Consider the following 21,232-nt stretch of genomic DNA (forward strand, 5'->3'; position numbering starts at 1 on the left):
ATCAGCAGAAAGCATTTACTGGTCACCTGTTTAAAAGCAAACATCTTATTGGTTGCTAAGGATTATTGCTTCTGGGCAAACTTATTGCATTTTGTTACACATGGGGCTTAGTGTCTTAGGTTGGACATCTCCCAAATGAATACTAGAAATACTGAAGCTGTTTATACACTATGGGGCAGATGCACTAAGACACGAACGCTCGGAGCATTCGTACGAACGGTCCGAGCGTATCCTTGCCGATTTTTTCGCGATCTTCAGAAATTTTCGTTTCTAATCCGAATTTTTCCATTCATGATTCAAATTCGTGGATTAGTAAATCTGTCCCTATAAGATCACTTGCTTGTTTCAAGCAAAAATGCAAATTCTACCATCCCTAAAAAAGACCTTGGGTAAATCTGAAACACTTCTAGCCTCCATTAACGCTCTGTGTCTATATATATATATATACATATATATAGATAGAGAGAGAGAGAGAGAGAGAGAGAGAAAGAGTGCCGCACACTCAGGGACTTGGTGCAAAAGAAAAAAAAGCTGGAGAGGCTATACTGATTATGGAAAAAAAAGATCAGGTGCAATAGGAAAAACTGTAGGCAAAAAATCTCACAAAGAACAATATTGTTCCTCTAAGTGACACCGATATGTCAGCCTAATACTCCATATTCCCAGGGGTTGATACAGCCTCTATGTTTTATAAAAGGTTGGCAACTGCATCTTTGTAAGCCCCAGAGTACCTTCCAGCAAATTGTTTAGGCATTAGACTATGTTTGCGTGAGCTAACAGGAGCCAGTTTGCCCTACATCAGTCTGCTAACAAATCCAAAATGATTTTTAATGTCTGTTTCAGTAGCTTGAAATCTCTCCGGCCAATTCACTAAGGGAGGTATCAGATCAGTCGGAAAGTTCCTGGCTGCACTATACCGTCTTACATTTTACAAGAAAAACCAGAGGTATATTTTAGTCAAAGCATCTCAAATAACAAAATATATATATAAAAAAGTTAAACACTATTACTTACAAATGTTTAAAAAATATTGCTCATTTGTGTATTCCGAAAAGATAAACTTTTCATCATTGCTCAGCTGCGTATTCCATTAAACACAAATATTAGATTTTGCTGACATTATGCTTTTTTGCATCTGCTCTTTTTTTACATACAACTATTCTGATTCTGGTATCATTTATCCCACACAAGATATTTTGATTGCCATTATTTGTGGGTGACAATCACAGACCAAGGCCTGTTTGCAACTCCTCTTAGATGTAGCTCTACTCTAGTAAAATAAACCAAAGAGGGTCTAGCCAAGAAAATACAACAAGTCCAATCCAAACTTTAGTGCCTACTATGACTCTACAACATCATTACCTATACCTTTTATTTTATATTCGCCGACTGCCTTAAATAAGTCCATAATGGATAACTTAGTAAGGAACTTAGTAAGGTAACCCTATACCCTAAATTCGAAAGTCATAATTAGTTTGTTGCAGATTCTTTGTGTTAGCAAAAATCTTTGTTTTTTGCTTTGATTTTTATGTATTCATATTTAAATTGAGAACACATTCTCTTTCTATGCTTGCATTGGCAGTAATGAAAAGGTAAATGGTTGTGTTTTTGACATTATAATATAAAGTTATTCCCTTTTATCTAAATAAAACTTAATTCTTTGAGTGTGTCTCTTTGCAGACAATACACTGAGGTAATATGATAGGCTTTGCGGCTACAACTAGACAGCTGAATTATGGCCAAAAACAGCTGGCCAATGATTCATTTTTTATTCTGTGAGGGATTCAGTCAGCATTGTGTCAAAATAAACATAAAAAAGAACAAAGCAGTTAATCTGACAAACCTGGATGTTAGTTTTAAAAAAAACAAAAAACTGGACAACTGATTAAGTCACAAAACTGAAGAGATTGTGAGACTGTGATTTCAGTCTAGACAGAATCAGTGCAGAGCACATTAACCAGACAGAAGGCAGGAGTGATACGAAAAACCTGTTGCTACTGGGAGCCCCAGGCAATATGAACTCATAGGCGGTTAAGGCATGTCTTACTTGGCATGAGAGAAACCTAATAAAAGCAATATAACCCTAAACCAGAAATAAGTGAATCAGTGTCACAGACACAGGTTGTGATTTTATTCCTTGCATTGCTATAAAACCAATATGACACAGACAGCCAAAACCCAGAATTTTCTTTAGAAGGTTGCAAGTAGGGGCATTTGCTTTGGTGTTAGCTTTGAGTGATACCCCAAAAGGAAGCAGCCTCCAGCTGTTTTTGGATTAATCCTACCACCATCAACCAGCATTCAAATGGTGTCTGAAATTCCTGAAGTAATAGTTCAACAATGGTAGGATGGTTTAAAGCAGGGGTCCCCAACCTTTCTTGCTTGTGAGCCACAATCAAATGTAAAAAGACTTGCAGAGCAACACAAGCATCATAAAAGTTCATGGTGATGCCAAATAAGGGCTAAGATTGGCTATTAGGTAGCCTATATGCACACTATCAGCTTACAGGAGGCTTTATTTGGTAGTAAATCTTGTTATTATTAAACCCAAACTACCAAGTCAGGAATAGAAAAATAACTACCTGAGGGGTTGGTAAGCAACATGTTGCCCAGGAGCCACTGGTTGGGGATCACTGGTTTAAGGGTTGGGCAGCCCAATCTATTTATGAAGGGGACTTACAAAGGCAATTATGCACTAAGGTAAACACCACAGAGGATATCATTGTCTAAGTGAGACCACTGGCAGCTCTTTTTACCAAAAAATAATCTCCCAGTTGAGAGGATTTAATGCAACAATGCTCTAGACAATGAACAGGGAAATCCATTGTATTAATCAATAATATTGCATGTACCTTGAGGGCTCTGGCACACGGGGGAGATTAGTCGCCTGCGATTAACTCCCTGTTCGCGGGTGACTAATCTCCCCGAGTTGCCTACCCCTGCCATCCCACCGGCGAACATGTTTGCCGGTGGGATGGCAGGGGTAGGCAACTTGGGGAGATTAGTCGCCCGCGAACAGGGAGTTAATCGCGGGCGACTAATCTCCCCCGTGTGCCAGAGCCCTGAAACCATGAGAAAACATTCAAGGTGCAGGTAATTCCTAAGGTGAATTAAGTAAGGGGCTCTTTCTTTTTACAGAGAGGAGGACAGGCAGCAGCTAAACTGTAGCTGAATTTCAACCTGTACCTGATGCACTCTGCACTAAAAGTCACCAGTTGTGCTCTTGTTGAATATCCAATCTAAAATAGTTATTATAAATGTTATTATGGCAGCTTGTCAAATCCTAAAGTGTGTTTAATGTTTTAATAGCAAGCAGTTTTAGCAACACTCTAGGGGGGGGGTATTGGATTATATGTGTACAACTACTCACCAGGCTCCGACGCACAACGAGGTTCTACAGAAAAACAGAGAAAAGAGAAATAAAAATGAATATCATAGAGAAAAATTACAGTTTATTACCAGCATTAATTTACCACAACAGAACACACTTTTTTATGAAACATTTTTAGTAATGTGTAGTAGCAAAAGTTAAGGCCATCAAATTATTAGACTGCTTAAAGGAATACTGTCAGGGACGCATCAGTTAATAGAGTTTCTCCAGTAGAATCCTGCATTGAAATCTGTGTTTTAAATTATATATAATTTAGAAATTTCACATGGTGCTAGCCATATTCCTTATTTCCCAGGGTGCCACAGCCATGTGACTAGTGCTCTGATAAGCTTCAGTCATTTTTCACTGCTGAGCATGAAGTTGGAGAGATATCACCCCCCTCCCCACCCCCCACCCAGCAGCCGATCAGCAGAACAATGGGAAGGCAGTACGATAGCAGCTCCCAGTAGATATCAGAATAGCACTCAATAGTAAGAAATCAATAGGTAACCTGAAAGCAGTTCTAATCTAGTGTAGCGCTGGCTCCTTCTGAAAGCTCAGACTCAGGCACAATGCACTGAGATGGATGCCTACACACCAATATTACAGCTAAACAAATACATTTGTTGGTTCAAGAATAACATTTTAAATGGTATAGTGAATTATTTGCTATGTAAACATGTAAACTATGTAAATGTGTAATTTAGAAATAAAAAGTACACCAGAAAATCATGACAGAATCCATTAAATACTAAATAATAAATATGTACTACTTTTAAATGAAAACATAAATAGAATTAAATACATTATTTGAAAAACATTTGCTATCTCCATTAGAGAAATGGAAGCAGAAAGTAACAACTACTAATCTCTCTGTGTGACAGAAGCCATTCATATTAAAGATCATTGATCTTGGCTGAGCTGAAAAAAGAAGAGGCGGTCTTAAAGCATGAAAGCACTATGTTAATTTATGACTTTGAGGAATAACAAGTTATAAATGACTGCCTGGAAAAATGCATTATGAAGGTGTCTAGTGTCTGAATTTCAACTCTGAGAACAGATGTTGCTCTTTCTCTATTTGTCACTTTAAAACAATGTGTGGGAAATGAACTGTTGTACTGAAGGTTTCTGAAGGTGATCTGAGTCCTAAACATGGGAACTCCATGTCATCCTAACATTGGCTTGAGTGTTCAATATTTGTACCAGCCCAATTTCACTGACTGCTTTGGTGCTGATTCTGGGCAAACATGGCTGCCATAAATGATTTTACATTAAAAGACCATTACCATTAATATCATTACTGTTTAGACTTTAATATGGATGTATGGTAGCTTAGTTTGCTTTATGTACAAGGTGCTCTTATCATATCATCACAGGAAAAAAGCATATATTTATGTGTGAGAATGTGTACATTTACAGTTACTAAACAATTTACATTTACTACTGTACAATCTACAATTTACAGTTACTAAACAATAAAATGCACACCCAGGCAATATGGCACACTGTGTTTAATTGATTCCTTCTAGAGGCCTCACAAAATATTGGAAGTGCATCTGCACAGAAAATGGTTGCAGGCATCACAATGCTGGGCAGTGGTCACAGTTAAGCATTAATGTGCTAATTGTATTTGGTGAGCAACAGTAAAATTGAATTGTTGCACCATTTCCAGCCACATTTTGAATCATTTAATGGGTTCCCATTTACGAGTATTTAAAATTCACATACAAACAACATGTACTTCTAACACGCGTGCGTTTGTATCTTACTTGTAATAATAAACATAATCAGACTAATTTCCTGACTCTAGGGCCCACAATGTACAATGTATAATTCTCCCTCGTCTGAGGAGCCAAGAGAGAGAACAATAAGTACTTGACAGTTCTGCCCTTACAGTATTTATGTACAGGACTGAAAATGATATATGGGGTCTCATGGGGAAAAAAAGCATCCCCACTATCCTAAGGCTGTTTACAAAGATAGCAGTTTTCTAGATATTCGTTAGAGAAGCACATTATGGAAAATGCCAATTTACTGCCAATTTACCAGGATTTACCATCCGCTGTCATGGGTTTCAGTCAACTTCAAACTGAGGTCTAGGATTTCACTAGACACTCCCTTGGCATAGTGTGTATTACATACATTTTAACTGAGTACATGTAATACCAAACTGAAATGCTTATTCACTACAGGCAGGTGTGTCTGAGCAAAGAAGTTCTGTACCTGTTGACTGACTTGAGAATAAGTTGGTGACCCTTACATCCTGCTATCGTGTAAAGATGGCCATACGCAGGCAGATTTAAGCTGCCAATTCAAGTCCTTTAGACCAATTCCGCCTCCCTGACTGATATCTGGCCAAAAATAATCTAGATGTCTATCAAAAAGGCTTGATTTTCCCGTCGGATCAAGGACCGCATTGCCTCAGTGATGCCTAGGGCCAAATGATCACATTAGCATGATATTAGCATGATATTGCCCACCCAAGGTGTGCTTATTGGAGAAGGATCAGCACATTTGGTGATCTCGACAAACAAGCCAATCTTATAGTGTATGGCCACCCTATTTCACTTAAATCAGATACAACTAACAGTGGTGCAAAGAGTTGAACTAACAGCACAGGGCAGGCTCCATAAAGGGGAAAGGGCTTTTGGACAATATATAGCAATCTGAGCCAGTTTTTTTTACACTTAGCACCTTGTCCCCACCTCATAAGGTCAGGTACCTGACACACATTTTATCTAGTACCAGTAGGTGGTAGCACAGGGTTCTAATAATACCAGACACTTTTAGCAGAGGGGCCAACATCTCATTCCTGTATGAGTTTGAGGGTCCATCTCATAGCATGTTACTACATTTCAGTACATTTTTAATACAAATTTCATTTGCTTACAGCCTCCAAAATGATAAAAATGTCAACATTTTCTGTGTCCTTATTCCATAAACATGTTTACAGCGTAAGTGATGATATAATTGTGATGATAAGTGATTATATAATTGACATGTGTCAATACAATTTTAGCATCATCCTGGCACACATAATAGCTAAAAATATTCTAGCAGCGAGGTCACACAGAAATCTATTTTTAAAGCAGTAACCATCCCATCTTGGTCTAATGAGAAAAAACAAGTGATGGTCCTTGTGTTTAGCATGTCACAAATGCTAAACATGCATTAAAAGACAAGTCAACCCTAAGATAATGTTTTGCCTAATAAAAGAAAACTTAATTCTAAGCAACTTTGCAATATATATTCATTACAAATTTACAATGGTTTTCGAGATTTTTTACTGTGAGAGCAGTGAAGTTATGGAATTCCCTCCCCGAGCTGGCTGATACATTATATAGCTTTAAGAAGGGGCTGGATGGATTCTTAGCAAGTGAGGGAATACAGGGTTATGGGAGATAGCTCTCAGTACAAGTGAGGGAATACGGGGTTATGGGAGATAGCTCTCAGTACAAGTGAGGGAATACAGGGTTATGGGAGATAGCTCTCAGTACAAGTGAGGGAATACAGGGGTAGGGGGGATAGCTCTCAGTACAAGTGAGGGAATACAGGGGTATGGGAGATAGCTCTCAGTACAAGTGAGGGAATACAGGGGTATGGGAGATAGCTCTCAGTACAAGTGAGGGAATACAGGGTTATGGGAGATAGCTCTCAGTACAAGTGAGGGAATACAGGGTTATGGGAGATAGCTCTCAGTACAAGTGAGGGAATACAGGGGTAGGGGGGATAGCTCTCAGTACAAGTGAGGGAATACAGGGGTATGGGAGATAGCTCTCAGTACAAGTGAGGGAATACAGGGGTATGGGAGATAGCTCTCAGTACAAGTGAGGGAATACAGGGTTATGGGAGATAGCTCTCAGTACAAGTTGATCCAGGGACTGGTCCGATTGCCATCTTGGAGTCAGGAAGGAATTTTAGAGAGGCAAATTAGAGAGGCTTCAGATGGGGCTTTTTGCCTTCCTCTGTATCAACTAGCAGTTAGGCAGGTTATATATAGGTATTATGGTTGAACGTGATGGACGTATGTCTTTTTTCAACCCAACTTACTATGTTACTATGAGTTATTTGTAAACATAATTGCTATTAGTAGTAGTGTTTGTCTGTCCTTTTCTATTCCCTGCCCTGGTAGCTCTGGCGTTTGAAACAATGTAACACAAGGCTGCAGACTGACAGACCTGTCTTGCTGGAGGAGACTGACCTTTGCAACATTGTTTAAAAAGTAACAACCAGGAGTTCAGCAAATGCTGTTAGTAGCAATTACATTTACACATAACTTTTAAAGCACTAAAAGTTTCAATAAATATACACTGTAAAGTCACTTGGAAGTATATTTTATTTTATTAGGCAAAAAATTACTTTTTGGCTTGACATGCTCTTTAAGTAAAGCAGTTACTAGTAATGAAGGACAAAAATAGTTGGGATTAAAATGAGCTAAATACAGAAAACTATTCTGTAAAAAAAAAAACACTGCAATAAAAAAAATCGATTTAATTTTTTTTTATCACTTGACCACCCAGTTTAAAAGCTATAGGAAATACAAACATTTATTATATGCAAATAGGCTCTATTCCAGCCATAGATGTGACCAGTAAGAAACATTTAAAATTATGGGAGACCCTCCCTTCATCACAATGATCACCTTTAAGGGAAAAATAAACTTAATCTTGTTTTATGTATTGATCATCATCTGGAATCAGTGGGATTACTGTGGAGAACTTCACCCAATGGGTTTTTACCAAATGGTAAGTGCCAATGTACCTTTTGTAAGAATACAAAAAATTCTGATGGTTAATTAAATGAATACATGCAGCCAATGTTTAGATGTTAATGCTTTGCAGTCAGTTCAAGTTGGTCTTACTTTTCTGTAGAATTCTGAAGTCAGGTGAATCCTGTATTTCAGATCCTTGTCTGAACCATTTGACCTTTACAGGGGGTGTTCCCTTCACTCTGCACTCCAGAACTACAACCTGCCCCTCCGATGCTGTCAGGTTTTGCAGCTCCTGAATATGAATACAAATATTGTTTTCATCATTTGCATTTCAAGATGGGGTTTTAGCCCAATCCCCATTAGAATGTTTGCCAGACAGTGAGCAACATAAAGATAATACATGACTTTGTTTCCCACTGTGAGACATTTCAAAAGCATAAAAATTGAACTGAAACCAGGAAATGGAAATTTTACTTCTAACACTTCTCAAAGTATAAAATTAACTAGAACTATAATTATTCATTATAATGTTCATATTTTGGCAAATCAGAAAGGGACACGTCAGAAGACTTTAAATTGCCCAATTATTGCCCAGCAATATGGTGCTGTGCTTTTAAAAACATAGTGGATGCGTATTTGCCTACAGATATTCCAATGAAAATGTTAAAAAAACAAACTGATTTGGATAAAATAATCAAATCAATAAAAAGAGAAATAAAAGAACTGGGCCAACAGACAGACGACGCAGAAAACAAAATGGACGATGCTTCACTGTCCTGGCCGACATGAATCTGATACTCAAAAACTAACAAAGTAAGTAACAGATCGCTGATCGCTCAGGAGGAAGCCGGAAGTGGCAAAACACATCAGCGGTGAGAGAGGACGCAGAGGAGGAGCACTATACAGGGCAGGACTGCTGAACCCAGGAACGACACTGCAGTAAATGCACAGAAGGGGAAGGGAAACAGAAAGGTCGTGGAATTAACCTAAAGTTGCTAAAGTTGGAAATTTACCTATGTGAAGTGGTTCCTAACACTGCCTGAAATTAAGAGGTGGGAAAGCAGAGAGTCGTGAGCTACAAGCGAACCAACTGGATGCCATATAAACCCAAGGGGGTCTGTAAGTAGATTGGCAATCGGAAAGGGATATCACAACTGGGCACAAAAGGGTGATATAAGTAAAAGTCATCACTGGTGTTAAAAAGCACATGAGAGTGCACATTGTGAAGTAATAACAGTATTACACTATATATTTTTTTTTTTCTTTCTTTTTTCTTTTCCTCATAAGACCGCATCGCTAAGTCTAAAGCAGAAGAGGGCACTTTGGAGTTATTTATTGAACTTTAAGTAACAGACCTGAAGATCTAGTTTGAGAATCTGCAGCCTTCCAGAATAATATTAATATCTTGACCAGGACATTACAGAACTATTCCAAACAACTGCCCCTGATATGTCACATGGCTGGAAATAGATAGGGTTCACCGTTTCCTGAGCAAATCATTCCAATCAGACCTCCCAGAAGACATAATTGCAAAATTGCACTTTTTCCAGATCAAAAAAATCGCTTATACTAGCAATCTGAGATCTAGGACAAATTTCATATAAAATACAATACTGTTACTCATATTCAATACAAATCTTTACTGACTTGGCTCCCCAAACCATACAAAGAAGGAGAGCCCTTAAACCAGTCCTAATAACAATATAGTAACATTCCTTACAGATGGGGATTTCCATTTTGACTTCTGTTTACCTACAGTATAAACAATACTCTCCATCTACCTACACTGAAGTTATGGCAATTTTATAGAGATTACAACTCACACCTAGAGATTACAACTCACCCAACCTGACCTAATTATGGTGCCGCCTAAGGGCTCTGGCACACGGGGAGATTAGTCGCCCGCGACAAATCTCCCTGTTCGCGGGCGACTAATCTCCCCGGATTGCCATCCCACTGGCGAAATTGTAAATCGCCGGTGGGATGGCATACGTGGCAGCGTGATTTCAGTGAAATCACGGAAGTTTTCTCTGCAAGGCAACTTCCACGATTTTACTGAAATCATGCCGCTGCGTATGCCATCCCACCGCCAATTTACATTTTCGCCGGTGGGATGGCAATCCGGGGAGATTAGTCGCCCGCGAACAGGGAGATTTGTCGCGGGCGACTAATCTCCCCGTCTGCCAGAGCCCTAAGACACCCAACAACTCACCTTCAACAGGACAATCACTGAAACCAAATTGACAGCCGGATTAAGTTTCTCATTCTGACTCAAAAGGGATTCCCCCATTTTCTGTTTTCTGCTAAATATTAACTAGAGCAAACATATGTGTCTGGTTGTATTTGAGCTACACCCACTTTGGCCTCTCAGTTTAGATTGCTTTAGACAATGTGGACAGGTGGGCACTTTGAGGTTCTGGTCCAGAATTTATAATGTAATTTACTTGGTAACACAAATAAACCAAATATTAATGCAATAATAAAAGGATACACAAAATGCTTTTTTAAATGTTAAAATTCCCAATACTGATAACCATGGTGGCCACTGATTGATGGCACAATTTTACGTCTATACAGCAATTATTGTGACTGCTAACCATTCTGTATTGTGAAGATTAGCAATAAGTTATTTTTAGGTCATCATCCCCAAATAATCAGCCACTGCTTTAAAACCAGACGAACAGATTTGTTTGCCAAACTTATTTCTGCACTAACCAGACAAGTGCTGGATACAACAGCTGGCCATTATCAACAGTAAATGTCTTAATATTTCCTGAATGAGTTTCTTCAGTGATAATAACTGCTTTCTTTTTTCCATACACTTTATGTTTCGGGTAGATAAACATATCCAGGATACACAATGGGCAATATTTCCAGAAATGTATGTGCAGGAGTGCCAGACAGCATACTGAATTATTTATCCGTTTCTGCTATTTTAGGGCAAGTTGTCCCAGCTTCAAAACATATGGGGTACCCCCCGACCTTGCCAAGATTTGTTCCAACATGCAAGTAATTGGGATGATCCACATTTCTTTTGGCACAAATAACAGCATGCTTTATTTAAGCCTGAAAGCATAAGACACTGCAAAAAAATTGCTCACTTTATTTGACACCGTTTTACTTTATTTTGTTACTGTGCTAGACTGGAGGGCTCACAGTATAGCTCACAGTTTAGCAAGTCTTTCACCTCCCAGTACTGTGTTTTTTATAGTGCTCCAACATGGAAATTATACTATAATAAAAACAATGCAATAGAATAAATGATGACTAGTACAATCATGCCTTAGGCAGAAAGCTTTTGATAAGGAAAGCCTTTTGCATAAGAAAATAACCCCAGAGCTTCTGGCTTTGTAACAATCATTTAAGGAGAATTAACAGTGGAAATTACTGAGATGGGATCCCTTAGCCAGAAACCTGTTATCCAGGAGTGCCTATGATTAAGGGTGATAGCACTCGAAATGTATAAAGAATTAAGGCTTTGGTTTGTTATTAAGCTGAGCAAATAAAATATAATACTTTTATTGGAAGATTAGTTGCTACTCAACCTTTTTTTCTTTAAGAATGTTTTATTCCGATGCTAATATGTGCCACTTTCTAAATACTTATGAAAATATGCAAAGAAGGAATTTTATACTGTATATGTAACAGTTTTCTGTTTGAGGGAAAATAAACAGGAAAAATGTTTATAAAGAATGAGATATTTTGCATGTAAAAGCTTGCTTAAATATATATTGTATCAGTGATATATATTTTAGACAAAAGCATATGGGCATAATATAGGTTTTAATTCTTGCGCATTAGCATAGGGTAGTAAACTATTATTTATAAACTTGTTATCCAGAAAGATTCAGAATAGAGTACTGCTGTTTCTTCATTTTTGAGTTATTTTTTTTCCTGTGATATTAAGATTGGGCATGTATTTCATGGTAATTTATATAGCATATATCCATATTGTTAACAAAACAATCATATATATATATATATATATATATATATATATTTATTTTTATTTTTTAAACGTTTTAATCTTTTATTTTTAAGGAATGGTGCTCCACAGAAGAAGGACTTATTCAGAAAACCCCAGGTCCTAAGCATTCCGAGTAATATATACCTATACTACCTATACTAGATAACAAAACCTCTCTCATACTGCTGTAATTTCCCTTGATCCCTCATTTATTTTCTTTGAGTGGAAGCCAATGGCCAGTGGTGTGTTCCACTCTAAGGTACTTTACAAGCAATTAAACAGTAATACAAACCTTTGTAAATGCTGGAGCACAGAAAGTGGGTGTCTTGGATCTGTCTTGGTATAGGTAGGATGTAGGACTTCTGACCTGTCAATAAATGCCACTGTTAAATTAACTGTATCAGGGGATTATGAGATTAACTTTATTTCATTCATTTCTTTCCTTTATCACTTTCATTTAGCCTACCCTTCCCACCTCTATCCAGAAGCTTTTCCTCCCCAAGGTCAGGCTCTCATGAAAGAAGTCTTCTCTACTTCTCACCGTGTCAGTGATATTCCTAACTGGAATATATTACTATGGGGCATAATGCATTTATAGAGGCATTTATTTGCTGTATAAATAGTAATCCCAGGCAACCAATCAGATATTTGCTTTCAAAGAACACACCAGTGCATGCTACCTTCTATTTGGTTGCTATGGGTTACTAGAACTTGAGCAGTCCCCCCGATGTGTTTGTGTCACAGATAAAATGTAATCACAGAATAGAAACCCTGCACTTCATGTGACTGTAAACAAAAATACTGTCTAAAAAAAGGATATTCCGTTAGAATAATTACTTTGAATACCTGATATCTGATAGTTTAAGTACTCTTAGAAATCCGCTTTAACGTTAGTCAACTTACCTGCTGAACAGGTATGGAAATTGGCTGCATTACTGCAGTTGTTATACCACATTTTGGAGAAGATGGGCCTATCGTCAAGGAAACCGAAGATGTTTTCTTTTGTGCCCTAAGGAAAAGATGACAACAACATTTCTGCCCTGTTATTTGGTTCTTTTTTGTTTAAGTGAGTAAATGCTCAAACTAAGTTGTAATCACAGTCAATCAAGAGATGGCTATGAATGCTGGGGCTTATTGTTCAAAACAGATGGTGGGCATGTTCCCCACCATGACGTAAACACAACAAAAATCTCTATTTAGTGTATATGGACATGTTTATTCAAGTATACAAGTGATAGTTACACAACTCACTTGGGAACTTGTATTTACGTTAATGCTCCTTTAAACTGTAAATGACATGGGATGGCCAGAAAATGTTTTACATGATTAAAGAAACAGCAAAACAAACACTACGACATCTGTTTGTTATAAAGCCAAGTACTATCCAGGCCTTGATTATGTAGACATTTCTTTAAAAATGAAAGCACTTTTACTTTGTAAAAATCCATCCTAAATTATGATCATGTAGATTGTAACTAAAGAGTAAAAATGTAAAATGGTATTTTCTGCATTGCTGAATATTATTCACATTTTAGAAAATTGAGTACAGTGTCCCTGTAACACTATACAAAATAAATGCTTAATTTACTATGCTAGAAGCTGTCTTAAAATATCTGCTTGAGAACAGTGTGTATTTAAGTGATTTTTCCAATAAAAAAACAACTGTGCACAGGGGTTCATTGGGAGAGGTTGAACTTAATCAGCTTTGGTATTTTTTCCATTCAACCTTCTTTCGAAGTTACAAACATATTGTATATAGAAATTCTGCAGTTTGGCCAACTTCAGAAACTCATTACTATAAGGGCGAAGACACATGGGACGATTAGTTGCCACGACTTTTTAAAAAGCTGGTTGCTGGGCCAAATCGCTGCAACGTACCTGCTATAGATTACTATACATGTCGCTGCAGCTAATCGCGCACAATTTGTTCTGCTGCAGATTAGTTGCTGAAACTTTTTAAAAAGTCGCAGCTGATAATTGCTGTGTGTGTCTTTGCCCTAACAGCAACTGTTGATTGGTTACAGGATCAGAGCAGACTTTTTCCCCAGGGGTTATTTGACCTTGCCACACAGTTTCCAGTAAACAATCGACACACATAGATCAAAAGGGATCCCAGCAAGAATTAGCACAATTGTAATTTTAAGCCAGTTTCATAGAATCTATTTCATATACAGTATATTTTAATAAGTCAGGGATTTTCACATGTTCTATTCAACAATGGCATTTTTTTATTGCTTGTAAGGTCCAAGCACCAAGCTTAGTTATCTTAGCTACGTAGAAATATAGTCTAAATATTATAAATATAAGTCTAAAAATAAGATGATATATAATTTGTTTTAGAATGTATATAGCATCATAGTTAGTGCTGGAAATATAAGTGCATTGGCTTCAGTGCAAAATTTCTCTTAAAGGAGAAAGAAAGGTCCTTCAATACTATTGGCGTTAGATGCAGAAAAAGCATTTGATCGGGTCCACTGGGGCTACTTACAAAGCTTACTAAAAACCTTGGGCTTCCAAGGCTCCATTTTACACGCTATCATGTCTCTGTACTCTAACCCAACAGCTAAAGTGTTAGCTTAAGGGTTTATTTCAAAGGAATTTAAAATATCTAACGGAACAAGACAAGGTTGCCCATTATCGCCCTTAATTTTTGCGTATATGAAAGCTACTATTTTAGAACAATGTAGAAGCTGTTAGGAAAATGACTCTCAAAAATTGTGGCTAGAAATTGAAAATGCCTCTCTACAAGGTAATACAACTAAAGACATATTATGTGCGTTAACTATACAACCAAATCTCAAACTCAAAGCTTTATCCACAACGACCCACATGCTCCAAGTGTGGAAGGAAGTAGTATCCCAAGAAAAATGGTGGAAACATAAAATTTCCGAAATCCCCATGTCTGCCATTAGAGTAATTATTCAAGCCCCTGAACTTAGGGCTTGGATAGAAAAAGGTATCAGCCATGTAAGCGACATTTTAGATAATACCTCAATATGGTCCTTTCAACAAATTGTAAACAACTACAAAGTACCTAAACATAACTTTTTTCTCTATCTACAAATCAGACACATTTTACACCCATTGATCCTGTATACCACAAACACAGTATCTCCCTTCCAACAGTATTTAAATCTAAAAAACATAAAACAAAAAGGTATATCTGTATGTTACAAGTTACTGAATGACTCCATTTACCATGGAAAACCAACATTCATTATTAAATGGGAAAAAGATCTGGCAAAAGAGTATCCTTGGGAACAATGGGTGTCGGCTATGAAATGGCCAAAAAAAGCCTCCAAATGTATTAACCATGTTGAATTGAGCAGAAAAATCTTATTAAGATGGCACCTAACTCCCGTAAGATTCTCCAAAATATCTACATCCTCTACAGGTATATGCTGGAGAGGATGTGGACAAATAGCAGACTCCTACCACATGTGGTGGCTATGCCCACAATTGGGAAAATTTTGGTTAGAAGTATCAAACTTAATTCAATCAATACTTCCTCACAAACTGGACCTAACTCCAGAATTAGCTCTACTAAATATAGGAATAGATGCTGTAGATCATAATAGCAAAGCGATTTTATCGCACATTCTGACAGCAGCTAGATTTGCTATTGCTAAGAATTGGAAGGGCTCACTACCCCCTTCACTCCAAGAAGTAATAGAAAGAGTTAAGTCACAAGCAACAATGGAAGGTCTATATCAAAAATATATGGGAAACCCTGTAAATTTCTATAAATAATGGCAAGAATGGTTAAATAAATATGGTAGTGATTTCAACAAAATATGATTTTAATCAAGATAACTTGATACCTTATATTAATACAGACAATCAAGCTAAAATGAAGAGAAACATATTTATTATGTGATCCCAATATCTGTTATTTGTTTAATACTTTGTTCTTATGTACAATAACCTTATTGTTTAACAGTTCCTAAAAATCCAATTTCATGCAGACTTGTTTACTATATGAGACTCTGTAACAAGTATGAGTAGTACAAGACTGTAAATCACAAATATCTGTAATTGAATATCCCTTTGTTCTATGCTAAAAATACAATAAAAACTATTTACATAAAAAAAAAAAGGAGAAGGAAAGGTAAAAACTAAGGGGCTGATTTACTAACCCACGAATCCGACCCGAATTGGAAAAGTTCCGACTTGAAAACGAACATTTTGCGACTTTTTCGTATGTTTTGCGATTTTTTTGGATTCTTTACGAATTTTTCGTTACCAATACGATTTTTGCGTAAAAACGCAAGTTTTTCGTATCCATTACGAAAGTTGCGTAAAAAGTTGCGCATTTTTCGTAGCGTTAAAACTTACGCGAAAAGTTGCGCATTTTTCGTAGCTTTAAAACTTAAAAGGTGCAAAGTTTCGCGTAAGTTTTAACGCTACGAAAAATGCGCAACTTTTCGCGTAAGTTTTAACGCTACGAAAAATGCGCAACTTTTTACGCAACTTTCGTAATGGATACGAAAAACTCGCGTTTTTACGCAAAAATCGTATTGGTAACGAAAAATTCGTAAAGAATCCGAAAAAATCGCAAAACATACGAAAAAATCGCAAAATACCGATCATTACAAAAAAAACGCAATCGGACTCATTTCGACCCGTTCGTGGGTAAGTAAATCAGCCCCTAAGTAATCTTTACCAGAAAGGTTCATGTAAATACAGCCATAAGCACTCACAGAAAAGCTGCACTGAGTCCTCTGTCAAAAGAAAGAGGATTTGTTGTCTCTTTGTTGAGATACACAGCTCTCCCCCTCTCCTCTCTACTGCTCCCCCCTCCCTCAAGAATGCTAAGAACCCCCCCCCCCCTCCTTGGAATGTGGATCTGAGTCAATCAGCAGGAAGGTTCCTCATAGTCTTACAAACTGAGCATGTTCACTGGTCTTGGTCTTGGTGCAGAAGTGAGGCATTATGGGAACTTTCTTTTTTTTTAATCATAGGAATAATTAAAAAAGAGAGTGAGTGGGAAGATTAGGGGACACTGGCATTGAACAGAGCTTGGATTGGATTAGGTTTGGCTTGGCTGCTCAACAATGGTGGTGCCTAATTTCCCAGTCAGTGTATTGCCAGTAAATTTGTTTCTACCAACCCATGCCTTTAAGTGATCAAACACAGGCTGACTTTTATGGCTCTGACCAACTGGCATTCAACCTACGTAAGAATGTGACATTTCTTTCAAAGTTACAAACATATTGTACATAGAAACGCTGCAGGCATGTAGGCCTAAACAAAGACACCTGCATGGTCACCTTTCTATTGTTTCAATCTTTCTATCCGACTGCCCAAACAATCTGTATAAATAATAATCAATCCACCACCAGGATCACAGGATTATCTGTCTAAATTGCCTCTCAACTAGCCATAGATGCCCAGATGATTGGGTTATATGGTTGAAATTAGCCAAATTACCAGACCAAATCAGGACATGTATGGCCAGATATTTACAATGTAGGCCAATGAAATACTGACTGGCTCACAACCCTTTGACACACATCAAACCATTTCTAGCATTTTCAACAGCAAAATTTAATGAGATAAAAGCAGTCTGCCCCTCCAGCAAACTGTCTAATTATTGCATTCTGGCTGCTTCCCTATACTTGACTAGTCTTTAGGCCCTTGTAGTGCACTGCTATCCTTTCCTGCCTCTTTGTAGTGTAGGCCTAGCCAGTTGCTACCTTCCCTGTATAAAGACAGCCCCTACCAATTGATGGCAACCACCAGCACAGCAGAAATGTGAGTTGGTTGCTTGGAGTCACTGTGCCCATTAATATTGGGGAATCACTACATTATCTGACATTGGGGATCTCTGTACTATTTGATGCTGGGAGTCACTGGTGTGGCATTTGATTGAAGGCTATCTTACTTATTAATAACATTGAAAAATCTATTATTTTTACTTATTGTCATGCTGCAGGTAGGAGTCACCTTGTCTGCAAAAATACAATTCTAATTGTAATTGTTGCTTCCTTTTTTTATTAACAAAAATATTGAATGTATTACTTTTACTACTCGGGCCAGAACCCTTATTTCATGCATGGGGCTGGTAATCAGCAAAATAAAAGGAACTGCTGAGAATACTTCTGGTTACCCATTTTTTATCTATAATAAATATGCTATTGCTTGGGTTCCCATAGGGAATAATAAGCAGCACCCCACTTCCACTTTTCTGGAATTGTGAGCAAGTCTCCCATATTCAGATTTCATACTGGGCCTAATGACTGTAACAGTGGTTATGGATAGACTGGAATGAATTGTTCCATAATGCTTGTTGATAAATCTGCCACGCAGCGTTGACAGGATATATTTAGCTGAAACACTGACCTATTCAGAAACTCTCTTTCTCTCTTAAACTAAAAGGTTTTTAGTTTAGAAAGGAACAGTCTGCATAGTAGATCATTACTGCACTATCCGCTATGTGATGAATGCTTTTGTACCAGCATATTTTGTCACCTTATCATTTATCATATACCTAAAAGCCCATCTCCTGACTAGTTCACAGCTCTGTACAAAGTCTAACACCCAGGAGAAAAATTCATAGCTGACAACTTGTTGATTAATTTCTTGCAAGCAATAGCTTAGCAGTTGTTCTTGAAGTTTCCAAATGTGTCAGGCTGAAGGCAGACACCTGACTCTGAGTCTGCATGTTGAACAGAAAGGCAGAAAGGTCTGAAAAGGAATGATGCCAGCCTTATTTTACGCAATGTTATATTTACTTAAGTCAGAACACCAAAATTAGAATGACATTAGGATACAAGATCTCTCCTTTTGAAAGGCACCTCTACTTTTAAATTTCTATTTTCCCTTTGTATTTGTCTAATTTAAGGAACACTAAATCCTCCCTCAGTTTTTAACTGTTAGACTTCCTGTGAAGTGTCTCCCCAACTGCATCAACCCCACTGGTTAAATATCTACAGGTCTACATGTTTGACTGCATAACTTCTGGTGACCAATAGCATGCACACTGGAAGCCAAAGGTGGTAATGTGGCTAGAGGAGGGGCACTGTAGGGGATCGAACAGTTTAAAAACCGAAGGGGGAGTGTATATAAGAGATTAAATTCAACAAAGGCAGTTATGTAAATCACACATTTAATTCTGTCTTCGAAATCCTATCCTTGCAAATGTCACAGAATAAAACATAACTCACTGCGGCATTGCTCCTTGTTTTGATTTAAAAGCAAAACTTTCACTTTCTGAGTCTGATGAGCTGGCACCTAGGATTAAAGCAGAAAATTAAGAATAAGACACCAGTTGCCAAACATTTACATTCATTAATGGAAAATCAGGACAATACTTATCCGATATGCCTGGCCAGACCAAGCGACAGACTCCAATATACCATACCCTAACCATTTTCTAGTGAACAACACCCCCTTTAGGCACCATCTTGTCTATATGGGGACAATGAGAAATCTTTTCGAATTTGTGTTTTTTTAGTTGCTTCATGTGAGTGTAACTATTTTTAGACTTTCTTAGTCTGCCAAACTGTTTTCCATTAAGTATCAGCACTGAAGTGGGCAACCGTCATGAACAAAGGCTGAATTTTACCAAACCAAGTTTTGGTCTGAGCACTTCTCAGACACAGCTGTACCCTTGTTTTCAAAAGTATTTCTTATTTTGAAAGGTCATTCCATTACAGCCTACATGTTACAATATATGGGGAGAATACAAGTTTAATAAGTACTGAACTTTGCCGATGAGGAAACTCTTTTAATATTCTTATTAAACTAGTTTTAGACTTCTGGTAAGCTAAGGGGTCAATTATAGAAAATCAGTGATCTTTCCTTTAGGTATTTGAAAGTGATTGGTTACAAGCACCTCAGTAAATAGCCATCTTTAACCAAATACTAATCTAATAACCAATTGCTTTGGCAGAACCTTCCTCTGTCCCCATATATATTCCATTATTTCTCTCTTTTACACCCTGTTCACAATACAATATAGTAAAAGAGTTTATCTGGGCAGGAGAGCATATCAGGCTCAACATTAAAACACTCCTGGCCCTAGACACTGGCACTTCTCCCCTTTAAGCTATACATCCGGGCCAGCCCATCAGTATACGAGCATTATTCATTTATAAGAGTTAAATACATACCAATAAGATTTTATCTATAAGATGCAGTCTTATGATGAATCGGGTGCATAATACACACACCAAGTGGGATGAAGGGTTTTCCAGTGTGTGCCAGATGCTTAATTAAGCCTGCTGTTTGTGTAAATATGTATTAATTTTTCCTTTGGATTTACCTTCAACAAATATTTCTGCTGATGATGTGTCAGAACCAAGGCAATTGGATGCCACACAAGTATATCGTCCTGTGTCTTCTTCAAAAGCCTCTGCGATGACTAGGGTGTGAAGACCGTTGCTATCAGATGAGATATGAATGTCGGGTGAGTTACTCAGCTCCTTTCCTTCACAGAACCACCTAAAGACATAAAAGCATCTCAGATATTTAAACTGCTCAGGAGGGGGAAGGGTGCAGGGATAGAGAGAAGGAGGCAGCCTGCAAACAAATGGGTAAAGAGAACAGACTGCCAGTGAGTCACACATGTGACGGATACAAACATATATTCCCAAAAATGAATATACGTCTATAAATGCTTTGTACTTTAAAGCACTACAGACAGCACAACTTGCTTTAGGATGTGTCTGAATTGGACAAGACAGATTTATGAGGTCTTGGATATGATATAAGCTGGAAAGATTTATGGCTGCTCTGTCTAGACTCCAGAATCAAACCTGGATCAAATTACACTTGCACCCGAATTACAATTTTTTTGCATAACAACTACAGAACAATATACCGTATAACTCAGTAAGATTATAGCAGCATGTTACTATGTTACTAAAGATCATTACATTTTACCAATCTTTACATGCAAATTTGTGAAAATATCTTATTATTTATATTGTAACATGTTACAAACAGCAAAGCAACACTTCAGAAAATTCCTATTTCAAAACTTTTGTTTACAATTAGTGGCTAGTGAATATTTTTAAAATCAGCATCAATGGCTGCTGCTAATATCTGCTGGTGAAAATGCCAAAGTGGTCTTCTACTTGAGAAAAACAGGCAGGAGAAATTATGGTCAAGGGCGGCAAAAACAGACATAGGCAAGAGAGTATGCAGAGCAGAAATTTATCCTATGAAGGCATTTTTGATG

General features: G+C 37.6%; 1 protein-coding gene across 3 annotated transcripts in view; it reads right to left on the minus strand.

The window, feature by feature from the left end:
- palld (palladin, cytoskeletal associated protein) overlaps positions 1-21,232 on the minus strand; it is a 189,606-nt gene that overhangs the window by 94,262 nt on the left and 74,112 nt on the right. For all 3 annotated transcript variants that reach the window (XM_018095837.2, XM_018095839.2, XM_031895456.1), the window contains 6 exons: positions 20,315-20,493; positions 19,215-19,281; positions 12,952-13,057; positions 12,341-12,415; positions 8,232-8,373; positions 3,371-3,394 (listed from right to left, as the gene is read on the minus strand). In XM_018095837.2, coding sequence (XP_017951326.2) covers positions 3,371-3,394; positions 8,232-8,373; positions 12,341-12,415; positions 12,952-13,057; positions 19,215-19,281; positions 20,315-20,493 — 593 coding nt within the window. The remainder of the gene's footprint in view (positions 1-3,370; positions 3,395-8,231; positions 8,374-12,340; positions 12,416-12,951; positions 13,058-19,214; positions 19,282-20,314; positions 20,494-21,232) is intronic.

The sequence above is a fragment of the Xenopus tropicalis genome, chromosome 1 (genome assembly GCF_000004195.4).
Source record: "Xenopus tropicalis strain Nigerian chromosome 1, UCB_Xtro_10.0, whole genome shotgun sequence".
NCBI classification, from domain to species: domain Eukaryota; kingdom Metazoa; phylum Chordata; class Amphibia; order Anura; family Pipidae; genus Xenopus; species Xenopus tropicalis.